The 21148-nt window shown below is 46.7% G+C and overlaps 1 protein-coding gene across 1 annotated transcript; it reads left to right on the forward strand.

Moving 5' to 3' along the window:
* Positions 1-20404: 20404 nt before the first annotated feature.
* LOC132587667 (zinc finger protein 79-like) lies at positions 20405-21148 on the forward strand (the record flags this gene model as incomplete). Its single annotated transcript, XM_060259984.1, has 1 exon — positions 20405-21148. A coding segment is annotated over one exon (744 nt), but the record flags the coding sequence as incomplete, so codon positions are not given.

The following is a 21148-nucleotide window of genomic DNA, read 5'->3' on the forward strand; positions in this document are numbered from 1 at the left end:
CTGGCAAAGCAAGCTATCCTTCCTTCCCCCTCATTCTCCCCATTGCCTCAGCCAGTGGAGAATAAAGAGGCTTTGCTCTGTAGCTCTTGTGCAATTGAGCAAGTCTTGCAAAGCAAGCTGTTATGCAGAAGGAAGCAAGATACAGGGAGAAGGGGGCAAGTTGCTCGGGGGCCTGATAGGAGCCCTCTGGGGGCCTGATTCGGCCTCCAAACTGCATGTTTGACACCCCTGGCCTGAGAAGTATTTGTCTGTCTGCTACTTAAAGACTGCCAATGACAGGGAGCTCTCACCACCTCCCTCGGTAGTTGATTCCACTGTTGAACAACTCTGACTGTAAGAAAGTTTTTCCTGACATACAGCCGGTACCTTCCCACCCTTAATTTAAACCCATTACTGAGAGTCCTCTCTTCTGCTGCCAACAGGAACAGCTCCCTGCCCTTCTCTTAAGTGACAGCCCTACAAATTCTTTAAGAGAACAATTATTTCCCCTCCCAGTTTGAGAGCCACTTCGGTGTCGTGGTTAAGTGTGCGGACTCTTATCTGGGAGAACCGGGTTCGATTCCCCACTCCTCCACTTGCACCTGCTGGCATGGCCTTGGGTCAGCCATAGCTCTGGCAGAGGTTGTTCTTGAAAGGGCAGCTTCTGGGAGAGCTCTCTCAGCCCCACCTACCTTACAGGGTGTCTGTTGTGGGCGAGGAAGATAAAGGAGATTGTGAGCCGCATTGAGACTATGAGATTCGGAGTGTAGGGCAGGATATAAATCCAATATCATCATCATCATCATCAACCCCCACCACCTCTTCTGCAGACTGAATATTCCCAAGTCCCTTAGCCTTTTCTCATAGTTCAAGTTCAAGTTTATTCATATCCCGCCCTTCCCACCGAAGTGGCTCAGGGCGGCTCATAGGGCTTGGTCTCTAGGCCCCTGATCATACGTGTCTCCAAGAAAAGGAACAGGTAGGAGGTGACGTGAAAGTCCTCTGCCTGAGACCCTGGAGAGCCACTGCTGGACTGAGCAGACAATCTTCAACAGAATCAAGGGGCAACTGAGGCCAGTGTTGCGGCCCTCACCCAAGCCGGAGAAGGTGTCCTCGCCTGAGGCAAAGGGAATGAGAGGCCCTCAGAGAGACTCTGGAAGGAACCAGATCCTCATTTCTCTGTTGCCAAACTTTACAACACACCCTTCCTTCCCCCTGGATGGGCTTACAACCCTCTGCTCTGCCTGTGACCTGGATATGATTCTGTCCAGAACAAAAGCCTGGGTCACTACTTTTTGTACCCGAGCAGCACCCAGTTCAGTGGGTTCATGAGGAGGGTGCACACAAAGAAAGCAGGACCTTTGTAAAATATATATATATATCAAAGCTTTATTAAGGATTTTGAAAATATGACATCACTGAACAGCACGGTTTCTGCAGCTCAGTATCAGAAAAAACCAAAAAAGCTAGCTGTTCTATGTGATGCATGAAGAACTTGGTATTAGACGGCACCTCTTGTTGCAGTTTAAGTATTCCAGTTTTCGCCCAAGTTATTCTACATAAAACTGTGCATTGTGGTGAAAGAAGAAAATATCTAGGTTTGCTAGCATGGCATGAGGATAAATTAGCACGGGTTCCTTCTGGTCTATATCCAAGTTATATTTTCTGCCTCTCTAGAGCAGAGATGTCGAAGTCATTTGTTACGTGGGCCAGATCTGACATAAATGTCACTTGGGCTGGGCCATGCATGCCATAAAATGTAACACAAGGTACCAGAGAGATAAACTTTATAATGGTGATTTCAGATTTCAAAAGGCAATAACAGGTGATGGACAACAGAAGGCTTGATTGGATTAGGTGCAGTATGCAGATAGGTAGCAGGTGCCACGTTCTGGAGTCCGTCCTTGAGAAGATAAAGAGGCTGGCTGCATAGATACTCAAATCACAAATACCTGAAAGTCATACCAGGTCACTGAATTGTCACTTTAATGCTTGGCGGCTGGGGGTGGTTGGGGATCAGGGTGCTTTGACTCACAGAGTCATTCCATTTCTGGGCTTTGATGCTGGCCATGGTTCCATCCTTCCAGAAGAATTTTTAAGCTCACATTTCTTTCCTTTCCAGTAGAAGAATGATCATTTTCTCTCTGCCCTGACCTGGATAACCCAGACTAGCTTGATATCATCAGATCTCAAAAGCTAAGCAGGGTTGACCCGAGCTAATATTTGGAAGGGCGACCTTCAAGGAACACCAGTGTGCTACATTACACACTACCATGCAATAAATAAATATATACATTCTGTCTCCCTCACCCTGCAAAAAGAACCCAGAAGTATGAGGGAGTCTATGATAGAGACAAAGGCTTTAAGAACATAAGAGAAGCCATGTTGGATCAGGCCAGTGGTTCATCCCGTCCAACACTCTCTGTCACACAGTGGCCAAAAAAACCAGGCACCCTCAGGTGGTCCATCAGTGGGGCCAGGGCACTAGAAGCCCTCCCACTGTGCCCCCCCTCCGAGAACCATGAATACAGAGCATCACTTGCCCCAGACAGGGAGTTCCAACAATACACTGTGGCTAATAGCTGATGGACGTCTGTGGCATCCAAAGAAAGGCTGGAGCGTTCCTCAAGAGGCTCTCAAGAGCATATTTCTTTCCCAAATCAACTGACTGAGAGTATCCTTCACAGTTATATCAAGGGAACAGGCAAGGAACAGCCATGGGGGATTTCTGAGCACCATTTGCTTTAATATAATCATACAGTCCACTGGGTAAGTGTTAGGGAGGTATATATGTCTTTATCAACACATGTATTTGATTTAATAGCAATGAACATTGTTTATTATCTATTTACAGTGAAGCATATATTAAGCTGAGAGAGAAAATGTTCTGTGTGGTAAAATGCAGCAGTTACTTCCAACTGACAGAAAAGAATGTTCACTCAAAGCAGGGAGGGGCCACTTCAACAGCAAACCATTCAGTGTATCAGCCCCCTTTCCACCTGCAGTTATCCTTTTCTCTTCACATTCAAATTAGGCTACAGTGAACTATTCCAACAGTAAGGAGGGAGGGAGGCCTTTTAGGGGCCTGAAATTGAATGGCTCAGAAACGACTTCTGGATATGACCTCATCTGGTGATATTCGGGGGTGGTCTGAGCTATCCTTAAATAGTAGATATTCTGCAGAAAGGGGTGAAGGGGTGGTCAAGTTTGCCAAGCTGGAGGAGGTCAAAGGGCCATTGATCCTTTCCTCTTGCAGTCACAGAGATGTCTTTGGACCTCACCACCCCTCCCAGGTGCTAACAGTATCTCTCTGTTTATTGTAGAAGAAGGGGATCAGATGAATGAACAAGGTGAGGAACTTCATCAGCAAATATCAGACAGAGTTAAAAATGAAGCCTTGAATGAAAATGTCAGGAATCGAGGTAGAGGTGGCTGTATAGTTGAGAAGCGAGATGGAAGAAAGTATAATGTACATTTTTCAAGGCACAGGATAATGAAGACAAGAAAATCTGTTATGTGTGGAAAGTACTTCAGAAATAGATCACAGCTGTTTGTGCACCAAAGAATTTACAGAGCAGAGAAACCACTTGAATGCTCAGAGTGTGGAGAGAAATTTATTCAGAGTGGTACTTTTCAACTTCACCAAAGAATGTGTACAGGGGAGAGACCTTTTGAACGCTTCGATTGTGAAAAGATATTCAGGTTGAGTAACAGTCTTCAAGTGCACCGAAGAACCCTCACAGGGGAAAAACCTTTTGAATGCTCAGAGTGCGGAAATGGATTCAGTCAGTGTGCCCATCTTCAGTGGCAGCAGAGAACTCACACAGGAGAGAAACCTTTTGAATTCTCTGTGTATGGAAAGAGATTCAAGTTCAATGGCCATTTTCAAAAGCATAAGAGAACACACACAGGAGAGAAACCTTTTGAATGCTCAGAGTGTGGAAAGAATTTCAGTGCGAGGTGGATTTGTCAAAAGCATCAGAGAACTCACACAGGTGAGAAACCTTTTGAATGCTCAGAGTGTAGAAAGAAATTTAGTAGGAATAGCCATCTTCAACAGCACCGAATTACCCACACAGGGGAGAAGCCTTTTGAATGTTCAGAGTGTGGAAAGAGATATATTTGGAGTAGCGCTCTTCAGCAGCACCAAAGAACCCACAAAGGGGAGAAACATTTTGAATGTTCCGTGTGTGGAAAGAGGTTCAGTGAGCAGTGGATTCTTCAACAGCATCAGAGAACCCACACAGGGGAAAAACCTTTTGAATGCTCAGTGTGTGGAAAGAGATTTGGTCAGAGTGGTACTCTTCAAAGGCATCTGACAACACACACAGGGGAGAAACCTCTTGAATGTTCTGTGTGTGGAAAGAGATTCAGTAAGAAGTGGATTCTTCGACAGCATCAGAGAAGCCACACGGGGGAGAAACCTTTTGAATGCCGTGATTGTGGAAAGAGATTCTGTCAGAGTGGCACTCTTCAAAGGCATCTGATAACCCACACAGGAGAGAAACCTTTTGAATGTCCAGTGTGTGGAAAGAGATTCAGGCATAGTGGCACTCTTAAACAGCATCAGAGAACCCACACAGGGGAGAAACCTTTTGAATGTTCATTGTGTGGAAAGAAATTTAGACAGAATGGTACTCTTCAAAGGCATCTGACAACCCACACAGGGGAGAAACCTCTTGAATGTTCTGTGTGTGGAAAAAGATACAGTGAGAGGTGGATTCTTCAACAGCATCAGAGAACCCACACAGGGGAAAAACCTTTTGAATGCTCAGTGTGTGGAAAGAGATTTGGTCAGAGTGGTACTCTTCAAAGGCATCTGACAACACACACAGGGGAGAAACCTTTTGAATGTTCAGTGTGTGGAAAGAGATTCAGCAAGAAGTGGATTCTTCGACAGCATCAGAGAAGCCACATGGGGGAGAAACATTTTGAATGCCGTGATTGTGGAAAGAGATTCAGTGAGAGTGGCACTCTTCAAAGGCATCTGATAACCCACACAGGAGAGAAACCTTTTGAATGTCCAGTGTGTGGAAAGAGATTCAGGCATAGTGGCATTCTTAAACAGCATCAGAGAACCCACACAGGGGAGAAACCTTTTGAATGTTCATTGTGTGGAAAGAAATTTAGACAGAATGGTACTCTTCAAAGGCATCTGACAACCCACACAGGGGAGAAACCTCTTGAATGTTCTGTGTGTGGAAAAAGATACAGTGAGAGGTGGATTCTTCAACAGCATCAGAGAACCCACATAGGGGAGAAACCTTTTTAATCCTCAGAGTGTGGGAGAGATTCAGTTTGAGTTGCCATCTTCATCAGGACCTGAAAACTCACATCGAAGAAACATTTTGAACACTCAAAGTGTAGAAAGACATTGAGTAACAGCAGCAGTTCTCAATGTTAGAGAGACAGAGAGACAAGAAACATTCTGAACGGTCAGAGTGTGGAGTTTTACTCACCAAGAAAATCTTCTACAGCACCGAAGAACTCACAGGAGGTAAAACCATGTAACTGCTTTACCCATTAAAACAGCTTTAATCTTATTTCACATCTAAAAAACAACCACTTACCATATAAAACTCCTGGCAGTGTACAAACTCTTTCAGAAAGCTTGAATCTACACAGAAATCTAACCTTAATGAGGAAGAAATGTTAACAGCACTTGGACTGTTTAAAGCGCTTCAGCCATGTTTGAAGCTCTCAAATAGATTTCACAGTGAAAAAATCAAACGTGGTCTCTGCTGGGTGAACATCAGCCCATGTCTCCTTTAGTCTGGAGGAGTCCACAGAAGGAAGGAGCCTCATAAATGCTCAGTGCTTGGCAAGAGCACAGATTCAATTTTTTATGTTCTTTTTTTGTAGCAGGAACAACTTTACATATTAGGCTGCACCCCTCGTATGTAGCCAATCCTCCAAGAGCTTACAGGGCTCTTCCACGGCCTACTGTAAGTGCCAGGAGGATTGGCTACATCAGGGGGCGTGGCCTAATATGCAAAGGAGTTCCTGCTACCAAAAAAGCCCTGCTTAAGGGAATCCATACGGGATTGAAACATTTGATTAGGGTTCTGATTAGGGTCTTCTTTACACGCTCAGGTGTTGGAGGTTCAGGAAAGCTCAGAAAGTAGTTGCACAAGGAGGGCCTTGTTAGTGGTTGCCCTCCTCTGTGGAACTCCTTACTTCAGTTACCTGCCAATCTTAACTCTTTTTGCCATTATGGAACTGGCAAAAACATTCCTTTTCCACATCCTGTGAGAAAAGAGATTACCTACAACCTCTCTGCCACTGGTGTAAACATGGCGTGACCAGCCAACATCCTTAGTGCACCAACTTTTTTTCCCTGACAAGTAGTTCTAGAGAGGCAATGCTCAACCCTAATCCATCCCCAGTCCAGCATGCTATGGGGAGTCATGGGGGGTGTCACTGCCTTGAAGCCCAAAGATTTAGTATTTATTTGGGTTGAAAGGAAAAGCTTGTGCTCCCCCAGTCCAGCAACTCTGTATGTTTTAAGGGGTCAGACCCTCCCCATATCATCCAGTACTGTGGAAAGGGACAAGTATCTGTGGTGTTGGTGGATCTTGTGAGAAACACATTCCCCAATCCCAATCGTCCTTACCCCCCCCCCCCCAAGATTCTCCCAGAGAGAGCCAATGGGGAGAGGTAAGATTCTCTTCTCCTTCTGTGACCCACCCCAACTTCCTGAGCCAGAAATGACCTATAGCAGGGGTGGCCAACGGTAGCGCTCCAGATGTTTTTTGCCTACGACTCCCATCAGCCCCAGCCAGCATGGCCAATGACTGGGGATGATGGAAGTCATAGGCAAAAAAAACATCTGGAGAGCCACCGTTGGCCACCCCTGACCTAGAGGAAGCCCTGGGCCAAGGCTTACTCCCCATCTCTGAATCCTCAGATTGTGCCTTCAGGTAGCAGGCTGAGAAATTTCATCTCATTGCTTTAATTTGGAAAGGTATCTGCACGAGGGCTGCAGAAGAGAGGCAAATTCCTGCCTCTTTCTCGGAGGCTTAGTGTGTAGAAATGGGCATCTGAAGAAAGAGATCACATCCCATAATGCCTATGTTAAAGGCAGAGGACACTGCCCCCCCCCCCAGGTAGTTTGCAACTCTTTATTAAGTATTTCTTTACGGATCGGATAAAATAAGACTCAACTAAGGAATGGCCATCGCTCATTAGAAGATATTATTTGAATCAGGTAAATCGGACTTCATGTAATCTGTGTTTTGTGGGTTTTTTAATGAGTTGGGCTTCATTAAATGTGTCCAAAGGTTAGCATGGTACGTCATCTTTCAATTGTATATAAAGTTCTAAGAAATCCTCTTGAAGATGCTTGAGACTCACACCAGGGGACATGACTGATCCCCATGAATGCACCTGACCCAGTTTGCTCCCATTCATGATGTGGGTCAGTTAAGCTCAAGCGCTGGGTTACGACCAGTGTTGCCTCTCAGCTGAGTTAGTGTGAGCTCACACATTTCTGTCTTAGCTCAGGAAGGATGACCCCAGAGCACAATAATTCATGCAGCAGCTCACAGCTTTAATGCCAGGAGCTCACAAAGTAGACCTTTTGCTCACAAGACTTTGCAGCTTAGAGGGAACATTGGTTATGACCAGCGTTCCCTCTAAGCTGAGTTAGTGTGAACTAGCTCACAGATTTGTAGCCTCCGGCTCACACATTTTTGTCTTAGCTCAGGAAGGATGACCGCAGAGCACACTAATTCATGCAGTCGCTCACAACTTTAATGCCAGTAGCTCACAAAGTAGACTTTTTGCTCACAGGACTTTGCAGCTTAGAGGGAACATTGGTTATGACCAGCGTTCCCTCTAAGCTGAGTTAGTGTGAGCTAGCTCACAGTTTTTTAGCCTCTGGCTCACACATTTTTGTCTTAGCACAGGAAAAATTCTCCCGAAGCAACTAATTTATGCAGTAGCTCAAAACTTTAATGCCGTAGAATTTTTGCTCGCAAGATTCCACATCTTAGAAGGAGTATTGGTTATGACTTGGTAGAACTGGGTTCAAATCCGCAGTAGGCACACACACACACACAGAGCCACTTGACCCCACATTGCAAAAACCAGCTGCAGGAAGGGCCCTTCACATTGGTTTTGAGGAGAACATCTGGATTTGAGGCCAGACTCCTGGTTTGTCTCTAAGGCTCTGCTGGATTCGAATCCAGCTGCTCTGCTCTGCTTGCATGACGACAGGTTTTTGAAGCATCCACATGACCTCATTCCCAAATTGTGTGCCCTCTGCACCATCCCTCCTTCTTCCACAACGATATTTTCTAAATTTGGGGAAGCACCCTGAGTTTGATGGGCAGGGAAGGACAGGCTTGAAATCTAATAAAATACATAAAGGGATGCAAAAGCCCCGTTGGTGGGATCCTCGTTTCACAAAGCTGTACAGCAGGGGCGGCCAAACTTACTTAATGTAAGAGCCACCCAGAATAAACGTCAGATGTTTGAGAGCCACAAGACATGAATGTCAAATGAGGAAGGGAGGGAGGGGATGGAAAGGTGAAAAGAAAGTTTTAAATGCATTCTCCAAGCTGCTAGCTAGCTTGGCTTGGGGAAGTGATTTAAAGGGACAAATGCCTTCTCCAGGCTGGCCGACAAGGCAGTGGGAGCTTTGAGAGCCACACGATATGTGTGAAAGAGCCACACGTGACTCCCGAGCTGCAGTTTGGCCACCCCTGCTATACACAGTATTATAAACAACATTCCCCAGTGACTTATCTAACTTTGTGAATCGTTAGCACAGCGTAACTCTTTGGCCTGTGATAGAAAGCCCTCTTGAATAATTCCGTGTTGCACAGCCGGCGGAAGTGGGAAACAGGCCTCCCCGACCAGCATCTTGCCTGGGCTTATCTCCCACTTGTTCACTTTCAGCCACTTGACCCAGTCCAGTCTGGCTCTATCCTTTTTGGGAGAGGCTCACTTAACAAGATGTGATTTCATCTCCACAGACAGCCTCTGTGAAAGAAACAGGACATTCTTTCTCCAGGCCAGGTGGCAACCTTTATGAAATTTATCAAGGTCAGTCTTGTCTACTCTGATTGGCAACAGCTCAGAGCCTGGCACCTTCTGCGTGCCAAGCAGATGCTTTGCCCGTGAGCCTCTGCCTCTCGCTGCAATCCCAGTATTTAATGTGCTTCTCATTTTTGTGACCCAGATGGAGAACTCTGCACGAATCCCTGTTGAATTGCTTCGTCTTATTCGCATCTGCCCACTTTTCCCAGCATGTACAGATCTTGTTGAATTCTGCCTTCGTCTCCTACTGTGTCCGCTACTCCTCCCAATTTGGTGTCATGATGAAACCAAATTGGGAGGAGTAGCAGACACGGGAGAAAATAGAATCAGAATTCATTGTCATCTGTAAACTTAAGTAGAAGTCCACCCACCCCTTCATCTAGATCAGGGGTGTCAAACATGTGGCCTGGGGGCTGAATCAGGCCACTGCCGGGCTCCTAACAGGCGCTGAGCAACTGGCTGTCATATCCTTCCTTCTCCCTCTCTCTTGTTTCCTTCTGCATCACAGCTTGCTTTTCCAGACTTGCTCAGTCGCACAGGAGCTACATTGGTGAGGCTTCGCCCTTGGGGAGGGAGAGGGGGAGAGACAGCTTGGTTTGCCAAGCTCTCCCAATCGCACTGCAGAGCTACTGAGCCAATCCTCTCTTCCTTCTCTTGGCTGAGACTCCTCTCCCTCCTGGTCCTCTGGGGGAGGAAGGAAAGAGCCAGAGCGTCCATTGCTCAGTTCCCTGGATCCCTTGGGAGAAATACAAAGAAAGCACCTTTAAGACCAATAAGTGCTAATGTTTTGAGCATGTTTTAAGTTTCTTTTTAATAATAATAATAAAAATCTTTAATTGTGTTTGTCTGTGTCCTTTATAAATTTTATATCTCTGCTACCTAATCTTAATAGGTACACACATGGGCTGGCCCGACATGGCCCAGCCTGAGAAGGTCTCATTTATGTCTGATCCAGCCCTTGCAACAAATGAGTTTTATACCCCTGCTCTAGATCGTTTATTTAAAAATATTGGAAAGTCCTAGGTCCGAAACCAGGCCCTGCAGCACCCGCCTGGATACCTCCCTCCAATCAGATGAAATGCGACGGACAGCTATGCTTTAGGTGGGGCTCTCCACCCAATTCCTTATCCCCCTAAATGTTCTAGAGTCCAGTCTGTAGCCCTCCAGTTTACGCAAACTTTTTTCTTTCTGATGTGAGAAAAGAACGTTATCCCCAACCCTAACTGCTCATATTTTTCTTCTGATTTTAAAAGAAATTAAAACGTTTTCATGGGCCCCTAGATGTATGGTGGGCACTAGGTGCTATGCCTGATGCACAAGTCGGCCCTGGTGATGAAGGGAGACCAGCATCCCTTTTTCAGATCAGCCTCTGGCCCGTGGAAGATTCACCAAAGGGCAGATTCGTCTGGGCAGATCCCTCTAACCGGCAACCTTACTGAGGGCTATATTTCATTGTATTCCTTTTTCCTATGGCAAACATATGTAATTATGTTTACATGTTAAAAAGTAAATTAGGTGGACAAGAATATCAATATCCAATGCATTTCTCTTTTAGCTGCATTGACACACTCAAACAGGGACTTTGGTGGCTTATCCCATTACATATATTGAACCCATCTCCCATTGTCATTGACAGACGATCTCACATTTTGACATGCTACTGTTTCGTTGCTTTCGCATGCTCATGCCACTCAGATCAAAGGTTTGCTCAATTTGTTAATTTGACTATTCTGCCATTGTACCATTTAACATTCTAAACCACTGCCTACCAGATAATTTTACTTCACTGTCATTGGTTCTTAAATCTGTACCATGTTGCACTCTGGGCCACTGCCAACCAGCTATGTATGGCTCTGCTCAGCTATGTATGGCTTTGCTCACTGTGCTGGATTCCTCATCTGAATAAAAATTGGTTGGTCTTAAAGGTGCCACTTGACTCCTGCTTTGTTCACTCACTGAGGACTGGCAGCTTCAGAAATGGCAGCCTCTTTTTCTCACCTCACCCCACAAAGGCATTTTCTTTAAGCCACACCCCCCCCACACACACACAAACGCACCCCCTGCCTGTTGCTTGCAGCACCTCTGGCCAGCCATCTAGAGTTGCCAACTCCCGGGTGAGAAATGCCTGAAGATTTGGGGGGGCGCGGAGCATAGGCATGGAACAGTGAGACCTCCGTGAGGAAGAACGCCACGGAGCCCACCCTGCCTAGTAGCCATTTTCTGAAGGACAACGGATCTCTGTCGCCTGAAGGTCAGTTTTGATTCTGAGTTCTAATTCTGGGAGATCTCCGAGGCCCCAGAGGGAGGTTGAGAATCTTCTGTGAGCCCCCCCTCCCCCGCTTCCAGCATCGCAGCCCTTTCCTTCTTGCAGCTCCCTCCCGGCCTCCCCCAAGAACAGCTGCTGTTTCAGACACCTCGGCGAAGCAGCCCAGAGACCAAACCAGCCCAACAAGAGAGGAAACCCTGCGCAGACAAAGGCAAAAAAAGCAAATAAATAAAATGGCTCACGGCCACACCAGCTGCAAATATACGGTACTCTATAATTCATTACAAAAATGACTTTAAGTTTCTGCGTGGATTTTGCGCTCCATTTTGACTTTCGCATGCTTTTTTTGAGCCTGCAGTGGCATTAGATGTAAGAAACGGTGCACAGAGTTTGAATTGCAACCTATTGTAAACATCTGAAGGTTTTCATACATTGTTCTCTACTTTTTTGCTTTAATACCAAACCAGAGCATCGGTCCGTCAAGATCAGGGCTTGGATGTTTGTGGGGAAAAGAGCACCCCCCCCCCCGTCCCATTTCCGCGAGGAGGGGCACTTTGGGGTCGCATTTGAGGTCTCGCGTTTTATCTCCACCGGGACATAGAAAGTCAGCAATCCACACTGGTCTGTTTAAAGAAGAGCATCTTCTGGCCAACGGAAGCTCTCCAGATGTTTTTTGCCTACAATTCCCATCAGCCCCAGCCAGCATGGCCAATGGCTGGGGCCGATGGGAGTTGTAGGCAAAAAACATCTGGAGAGCTGCCGCTGGCCACCCCTGTGAGGTTTATGGTCCTCCTTATACCGGGGTGAGTGAATAATAAAGAAATGGGACCCAGCTTCAGCACCCCTTTTCTGAGGTGGCTGAACAGGCCGGGATACTCTGGGAGCGCAGCCCCGGGGGATAGTTACTCGAGAGGAGACCCGTTGAGCAGCAGAAGGCGTGGCAGACGGCAGCACGGCTTCGAAGCTCCGCACTTCTTTCCTCTGTCTGCAGCACTGAAAGGGTTAAATCCACAGAGCCGTTTGCTAGAGACGTCGAGCACGGCGGGGAGGTGGGGGGGGGGAAGGGGAGGGTCTGGGTTTCCTTCTGAATGAGGGGAGAGAGCGAGAAGGACTGCAGATGTGCAACAGCTGGAGAAAGCCCTGCAGCCGGATCCCGGGAAGGTTTACTTAGAAGTAAGGCGTTGCATGATAAGCTTTGAGATCTTGCAAGGGAGGGAAGCGGGGGGGGGTTGGGTTCAGGACTCCCGGATGGCAAAATCCTAGACTTTTTGCGGGGCCGGGGAGGGGGTGGATTCTGGGAAAGGGCCGGTTTGGGGACGGGAGGGCTTCAGATGGGAACCAAGCCATAGAGCCATTTTCTCCTGGGGAACTGACTCTGTCTGCAGCAGGGGGGTTGTCATTCCGGGAGAACTTCAGGCCCCACCTGGAGATTGACAACCTTTTCAGGTGCCAGTTTTGCACCGCGATGGAATCAGAGCTTGGTTGGAGTTGAGCGGGGGGAGCGATAATCAATGTCTTTCAGTGCAGGAAAGGTTAAATGTACAAAATGGATGTTCTGTGGTCATTTTAGTCTCCAAACAAACACACACACAAAAAGCTGGTCTTTCCTCCCTTAGATGAGAAAGAAAGGGCTTGGGAAACAGGAGGGAATGAACCACAGCCCCAACCCAAGACCCCAATGCCCTGCCCTCCCACTGTGGAGGGGCTGGAACTGCCTTCTGGTGTCCAAGGCCCACCCAGCAGAGGGGAGAAACATTTTAAAAAATAGATTGTGAAGGTGGAGAGAGGGATGCCAACAAACTGGGAGGTAACTCCCCCCCCCCAAAAAAAAGGCATAGAGGAGCAGAGCATGCTGATATAGCCACACCCCATGGTCTCAGTCTCCCCCACACAGGCAAGCTTCACTGTAAGGAACCTGATATGAGTGCCCTAAACACACCAGCGAGGGCCACAGATGTGAGTTCAAGTCCCCACCCATAGCAGTGGCTTGCAAAGTGAATGCAGAGGGAGGCAATCGCGCCCACCATTCCACCGCTCACTAGGGAGCGACAGCCGTCACACAGTGCCAACATCTCCTTCCTGCATTGGGGTTTCGGTTGGAGGAACAGCATCCTTTTGCCAGGTGAGAGAGGTACAGCAACCCAGGCAACTCAACAGTCAAAATCTGCACAATGGTATCACAGAATTAAAAAAAATCACTTAAGAACTTCTTATTTGTCAGACATCGCAGTACAAAGCTTAAGAGTGGCATTCATTGCACTTCGTTTTCAGACTCTGCCCACTGACCTGCTATCTGGAAGATACACCAATAAACCACAGGAACAACGTGTATGCGCAGGGGTGGAATTCTAGCAGTAGCTCCTTTGCATATTAGACCACACCTCTGTGATGTAACCAATCCTCTTAAGAGCTTACAGGGCTCTTTTTTGTAAGCTCTTGGAGGATTGGCTACATCAGGGTGTGTGGTGTAATATGTAAAGGAGCTCCTGGTGGAATTCCACCCAGTATACGGAACTGTAGTGGAAGATCTTTTTCACTATATAATGGTGTGCCCTTTATATTCAGACCTAGCAAGCAGATTCCTATCTGGAATTCTAAGCCAAGCATAATACGGTATTTATCTGACAATGAAAAGTTGGTATTTTTACAGTCAGATACAAACCCCTTGGTCTCATGCAAGGTAGCACTTTTTGCACTTGCAGCAAGAAGTTAGATCCAAGGGGACTCCTAGTAATGCACTACATTGAGCTCTATAGATCCAAGTGGGCAGCCGTGTTGGTCTGAAGCAGTAGAACAAAGGAGTCACGTTGCGCCTTTGAGACCAACAAAGTTGATGTATTCTTGAAATTTTAGAAGTGCATAGTTTGAAGAAGAAGAATTGCAGATTTATACCCCGCCCTTCTCTTTGAATCAGAGACTCAGAGCGGCTTACAATCGCCTGTATCTTCTCCCCCCACAACAGACACCCTGTGAGGTGGGTGGGGCTGAGAGAGCTCTTACAGAAGCTGCACTTTCAAGGACAACTCCTACGAAAGCTATGGCTAACCCAAGGCCATTCCAGCAGGTGCAAGTGGAGAATCAAACCAGTTCTCCCAGTTAAGAGTCTGTGCACTTAACCACTACACCAAACTGGCTCTGAAGATTTGGTTTTTAAGTACAATATTTTTGAATGTAAATCTTTATAGTGTGATTTTATATTGTAATGGCCAGTGGGCACATAAAATAAAACTGTTTGTTCATTCATTCACAACAGGATGGACTCTGAAAAATGGTCCTTCTGTCAGAGTGAGTTTGACTATGAGGCCAGGAGAAAATTGTGATTCTTCTGTGGATGAAAGACTTAAGATATCTGCATTCCTCCTTCAAGTCGTCAGAAGCTCCAAGAGATACTGTTTCCCAGCTTGGTTCTCTTTGGAAGGAGGAAGCCCCAGTGTCTTGTTAGTATTTGTTTTAATGACAAACATGCAGACAAAGCTGAGCACAGGTAGAAGCCTGAGAAATTCAGAGATGTATCTCCATTCTTTTTAATTTTCCTTTTGTCGCATTGCTGGCTGTCTCTCTCTGTCCCCTCAGGGAGAAGCCTCTCTTCACAGCCAAGTGAATACAGGCATCTTTCCCCAGTCTGAGGTGGCCCAAGTGAAGGAGAAGGAGCTTGAAGAAGAGGACCCAGGAGGACCTGGGACTGGCAAGGCAGCAAGCAAAGGCCACCATTCCATCCCAGCTGGGAGTGCTGTTGAATTCTGGGAAAGAGCTGGGCCAGAAATCCTGGCTCAGGACACCGTAACCTCAGATGTCAATCATGGACTTTGCAACCAGTGGCTGAAGCCGGAGAGGCACACCAAGAAGCAGATCCTGGACCTGGTGATCCTGGAGCAGTTCCTGACTCTCCTGCCCCAGGAAATGCAGAGCTGGGTCAGAGGATGTGGGCCAGAGAGCAGGTCCCAGGTGGTGTCCTTGGCAGAAGGTTTCCTCCTGAGCCAGGCAGAGGAGAAGAGGCAGGCAGAACAGGTGAGGGGATTTTCTCTGGGCATGTCCAATTCAAGCCATGGGATCTGGCCTTCAGTTTCCCTGCCAGAGTTTGTCCAAGTGTTAAATCATCCCAGTGGCAGATTTAACTGTCACCTTCAGCAGCCTCTTCTACTAGACTGCAGGGGTGGCCAATGGTAGCTCTCCAGATGTTTTTTTGCCTACAACTCCCATCATCATGCTGGCTGGGGCTGATGGGAGTTGTAGGCAAAAAAAACAACAACAACATCTAGAGAGCTACCGTTGGCCACCTCTGCACTAGAGAATTTCTTTTCCCTCCAAATGAAAGCAGGGTTCAGAGTCTGGGAGTGGAGCAGGCCCAATTGCTTGGTCTCTTCTCTTAAACCTTTTCCCCCTCTCCCTCATTACTGTTTCAGGCATTAAGACCAACTGTGAAGGCAGAAGCTACAATCCCCAAGGTGGAAGGAGCTCCTTCCGTGGAAGAGCAGAGGATGCATGCCCAGGATGCCCTGTTCTGTGGTAAGGAATTGTCATGCCTGGATACGATTGGGGCAGACTGTGGATTTGATGGGTAAAGAGTTGTGAAGGAAAATTCGGGGGTGGGGGGGTGGGGTTGGATTATATTCTCCACACAACACAGGTTTAATTTGCAGCACTCAGTGGTCACTAACTGTGATGCCTCTAGCAAAAGATAAGAAAAATTCATGGAGGGCAATTCCTCTCGTTCATTTATTTAAGTAGTCCTATCTCAGCATTGTTCCAGAAGAGGAACTCAGGGCTGGCTCAAAAGATGAAAAGCAGGAAATCTCAGCCCAGTGATTCAGCCTGGTGAATAAAGGGGGCCTCTGCCTTCTGGGGCAGCAGAACTTTCTATTTTATGGCTAGAAAACCAGTTTCTAGCCATAAAATAAAGTAAAAATTTGACTCCTGCGCAATGCTCCCTCTTAAGCTGTGGCGTGAACAAGAATTCTAGTTTGTGAGCTACTGGCTTTAAAGCTGTGAGTGATTAGTTTGCTCTGGAGCTATCCTTCCTGAGCTAAGACAAAAATGTGTGAGCCAGAGGCTAAAAAACTGTGAGCTAGTTCACAATAAGTCAGCTTAGAGGAAACATTGCTCTTATGTCTGTGCTTATAAGGGTATCTGGCAGGGTTCTGTGGGAAATAGCACCGCGCTTCAAAAAGGATATTCTAGCCTTGGAAAAGGTACAGAAAAGGGCAACTAGAAAGATTAAAGGTTTGGAACATTTTCCCTATGAAGAAAGGTTGAAACGCTTGGGACTCTTTAGCTTGGAGAAATGTCAACTTCGGGGTGACATGATAGAGGTTTACAAGATTATGCATGGGATGGAGAAGGAAGAGAAAGAAGTACTTTTCTCCCTTTCTCACAATACAAGAACTCGTGGGCATTCGGTGAAATTGCTGAGCAGTCAGGTTAGAACAGATAAAAGGAGGTACTTCTTCACCCAAAGGGTGATTAACATGTGGAGTTCACTGCCACAGGAGATGGTGGAGGCTACAAGCATAGACAGCTTCAAGAGGGGATTGGATAAAAATATGGAGCAGATGGCTGGCTATGGCCGGGCACCCCTAGGAGCTTTGGGAGGGGGCTTAAGGGAGATGTGGTATCATGTCGGTGTTGTGTCTCTGAAAACTCATTCCTATTAGCCTCAGATCTTCAAATGCGCTCAAGTCACGCCTGGGCTGAATGTGATGCTGACATGTCATGTGACATCATTTTTGCCCCCACTCCTTCCCTGCCTGCAGACCTGACATAGGTCGCACAGAACAGAAGTCTGACGTATGTTGTCCGCATTTATAACCCCTGAGGCTCATAGGTATCTGGTGTTTCTCTTCTGCCTCTATCAGAATTTGGTATAAAGTTTACAAAATCTGTTGACTGTACACAGGGCAAGGTTTCACAACCCTGGGAAGGGAGTGTGTGAAACAGGAAACAAGGTAAGGAAAGACTGTCTAACAGAACCTTCCGGAGATTAGTATACAGTTGGCGGTTCAATAAAATATGCTGGATGGAATCAGGCGAGTTTGACTCACATAGGGAATGTCTCTGGCCATCTTATAATCAAGAAAATAGGATTTGATTTCCGTTTCCTACTAAACGACAACATAACTGATATCACAAGAGCTGTTGCCAAATTCTTGGCTGAAATTGTCAAAAATTATTCTAAGCAGGTTTTATTGTGATTCTTAATCTTATTTTAGCCTTTTATGCTTTGGACAGATATATTGGATTGTTGTTTGGTTGACGAGTCTCCATATCTCTTTGGTTATGCCGGTAAAGGTATGCTATTGCTATTGAAACAGGAAGTAGATAACCAAGCACTTTCTGTCCTCCTTTGTCTCAGTCACAGGCAGTGAAGAGATGCTGTTGAGCCAATGTCTTTTCAGAGGTGTGGAAGCAGCTGCTGCCCCTCCAGTCCAGGTAGGAGAGATGAGCAGGGGTCAGCCTGGGTCCCTCCTCCTTTCTCAGGGGGGCTTTTGCTCCTGCAGTTTCTACAAGGTGTCTGGGCAAGAGGTCTTCTGAACACTTTTTCCTTTACCCAGACCAAGCCCTGCATCCTGTACTTTCCCAGACTACTCCCTTCCAGGGTGCAATCTCTCCCTAGGGTGATCACTGAGGAGGGAATCTGCTTTTTCTTTCAGGGTCCCATTTCCTTTGAGGAGGTGTCCATCTATTTCACGGAGGCAGAGTGGGCCCTGCTGGATCCAGGACAAAGAGCTCTGTACAAGGAAGTTATGTTGGAAAACTATGGGAATGTGGCCTTTTTGGGTAAGGATATTTCACTGGTGCCCAAATTGTGAATTGCTGCCATGGTGATGAGGCGTGAATCGACCTACTGAATAGCAATAGACCATTTTGAATCCTGTTCTGCTTCTTGGGGAGGGGCTTTGGCTGACTTGCAAAGCATCTTCTTGGCATGCAGAAGGTCCCCAGTTCTATCCGCAGCATCTCCAGCTTGACCGATCAGGAAGGAGGTGATGTGAAAGACCTCTGCCTGAGACCACAGAGAGCTGCGGCCAGACTGAATAGATAATACTGGACTAAGTTGTAAAGGGCTTTGGTTCCCTTAACATTTTGTTCTGATTCATAGTTTGGTTCAAGCTTCCAATGTGGCCTGTTTGAGAATGAAAGCGAGTTCCAAACTGCCTTACTTAGAAAGAGGCTGGTGACTTTGTGAAGCCTGGAGAACACCAACTGCAGAAAGGGAGTTGAGGAGGTGGCTCCGACTTTCCCATTAGCCACATTCCTTTCTATTAGGCCACAATTTTCACCTGTGGGAAAGGGACTGAGCCCACCTGCAGGTTGACTTTGTTCCTTCCTCCCACATCAGACCATCATTTAAGTCACCTGTTCAGTCATTGGTCTACCACTTGGCTGTGTGTCATCACTAAGAGACCTAATTGGTTCCCTTTACTCCATAAAGACATGAGAGTTTAGTCTGTCCTCAACCTGACTATGGTACTTGAGACCTTGCCATATAGACCTCTTCTTGCTCACTTTGGCCATCTTGGATTATTTCTTGCATGGACCGTTCAGCCCTGGCTTGTGGTAGAGCCACTCTTATCACTGGAACTTCCACCTGAGAATGGGTAATATCTTCTAACTTGGAGCCAAGGCATTACAGTTTTAGTTAGCCTTTAAATCTTGCTCTGTTGTTTTATCCTCACTCTCTTTTGTTCCCATTGAAAGTATCCTGGCGCCTTAAGAAAAATATATTTTCATTTCCTTTTAGGGTTAATTGCTGTTACAGCTTGAATCCAGAGCCTAGACTGGCTGACCACCTAGCAGTGAAGATACAACACCCACCATGGCCCTTGCTGAGCTCCCTCCAAAGCGGAACAGGGCGGCTAGGCAGGGGGTTCGTTGTTTCTTTGCTCCGATTGATCGGAATGAACCAGCAATGCCTCGCGTGCCCCCTGCCTACCTGCCCTCTTCTGCTTTGGAGGGAGCTGAGCTGGGCTCTGAGTGCACTCGCTGCCACACACACCCCTCCCCAACTTTGCCAAGGCTTACCGAGGTCCAGAAAGAAGTGAGCATGCTCAGAGCAAGGCTCTGAGCGGACTCACTGCCATACTCCCCCCCCCCCCAACTTCACTGAGGCTTCCTGAGCCTCAGAAAGCCTCAGTGAGGTCCGGCAAGCAGCGGGGTGATTTTGGGGTGCTGCATGTGAGGAGAGGGGGGGCCTCATGGCACCCCTAGGCCAGATGGCACCCTAAGCTGCCGCCTGCTTGGCCTACTCTCATGCGCTGGCTCTGGTCCCATAGATTCCTTTGGACCTTACCACCCATACCATGTGCTAACAGGATCTCTCTCTTTATTCCAGCAGACAATGAGCAGAGAAATAGGGAGGGTGAAGAACTTCAGCGACAAGTTCTGGAGACAGTTAAAAACGAAGACTTGCAAGAAAATGTCAGAAATAGAGGAAGACCTAAAAGAAAGAAAGGTTGCTGTAAGGCGGAGAAGCAAGATGGAAGAAAGTATAATGTACATCTTACAAATCACTGGACAGTGAAGGCAAAGAAATCCATTCAGTGTGGGAAGGACTTCAGAAAAAGATCACAGCTCTGCATACATGAAATAATACACAGAGGGGAGAAACCTTCTGGATGCTCAGAGGATGAAAACAAATGCAGTCAGAGTGGCCCTCCTCAAAAGCACCGAAGATCCTACAAAAGGGATAAACCTTTAAGAAGATCAGAAAGTGGAAAGAGATTTGGGTTGAGTGGCCATCTTCAACAGCATCAAAAAAGGTACACAGAGGAGAAATGTTTTGAATGCTCAGAGTGTGGAAAGAGATTCAGTCATAGTGGCAGTCTTCTCATGCATCACAGAATCCACACAGGGGAGAAACCGTTTGAATGCTTAGAGTGTGGAAAGAGATTCAGTCATAGCGGCAGTCTTCGCATACATCAGAGAATTCACACAGGGGAGAAACGTTTTGATTGCTCAGAGTGTGGAAAGAGTTTCAGTCACTCTGGCAATCTTCAAAGGCATCAGAGAACCCACACAGGGGAGAAACGTTTTGAATGCTCAGAGTGTGGAAAGAGATTCAGTCAGAATGGCCACCTTCATTTGCACCAGAGAACACACACAGGGGAGAAACCTTTTGAATGCTCAGAGTGTGGAAAGAGATACAATGATAGGGGGGCTCTTAAAAATCATCAGAGAAATCACACAGGGGAGAAACCTTTTGAATGCTCTGAATGTGGTAAGAGATTCAGTTATGGTGTCACTCTTCGAAGGCATCTGATAACCCACACAGGAGATGCTTTTGAATGCTCAGAGTGTGGAAAGAGATTCAATGACAGAGGGACTCTTAAAAAGCATCAGAGAACCCACACAGGGGAGAAACCTTTTGAATGCTCAGAATGTGGAAAGAGATTCAGTGAGAGGGGGACTCTTCAAAAGCATCAGAGAATTCACACAGGAGAGAAACCTTTTGAATGCTCAGAGTGTGGAAAGAAATTTGGTCAAAGTGGCAATCTTCAAAAGCATCAGAGAACCCACACAGGGGAGAAACCTTTTGAATGCTCTGAGTGTGGAAAGAGATTCAGTCACAATTACGAACTTCAGTCGCACCAGAGAACTCATACAGGAGAGAAACCTTTAGAATGCTCAGAGTGTGGAAAGAGATTCAGACAGAGTGTGAGTCTTCAATCACACCAAAGAACCCACACAGGGGAGAAACCTTTTGAATGTTCAGAGTGTGGAAAGAGATTTGGGTTGAGTGGCACTCTTAAAAAGCATCACAGAATCCACACAGGAGAGAAACCTTTTGAATGCTCAGAGTGTGGAAAGAGATTCAGGCAGAGTGGCACTCTTAAAAAGCATAATAGAACCCACACAGGGGAGAAA

This window comes from Heteronotia binoei, chromosome 19, assembly GCF_032191835.1.
Source record: "Heteronotia binoei isolate CCM8104 ecotype False Entrance Well chromosome 19, APGP_CSIRO_Hbin_v1, whole genome shotgun sequence".
Classification (NCBI taxonomy): Eukaryota; Metazoa; Chordata; class Lepidosauria; order Squamata; family Gekkonidae; genus Heteronotia; species Heteronotia binoei.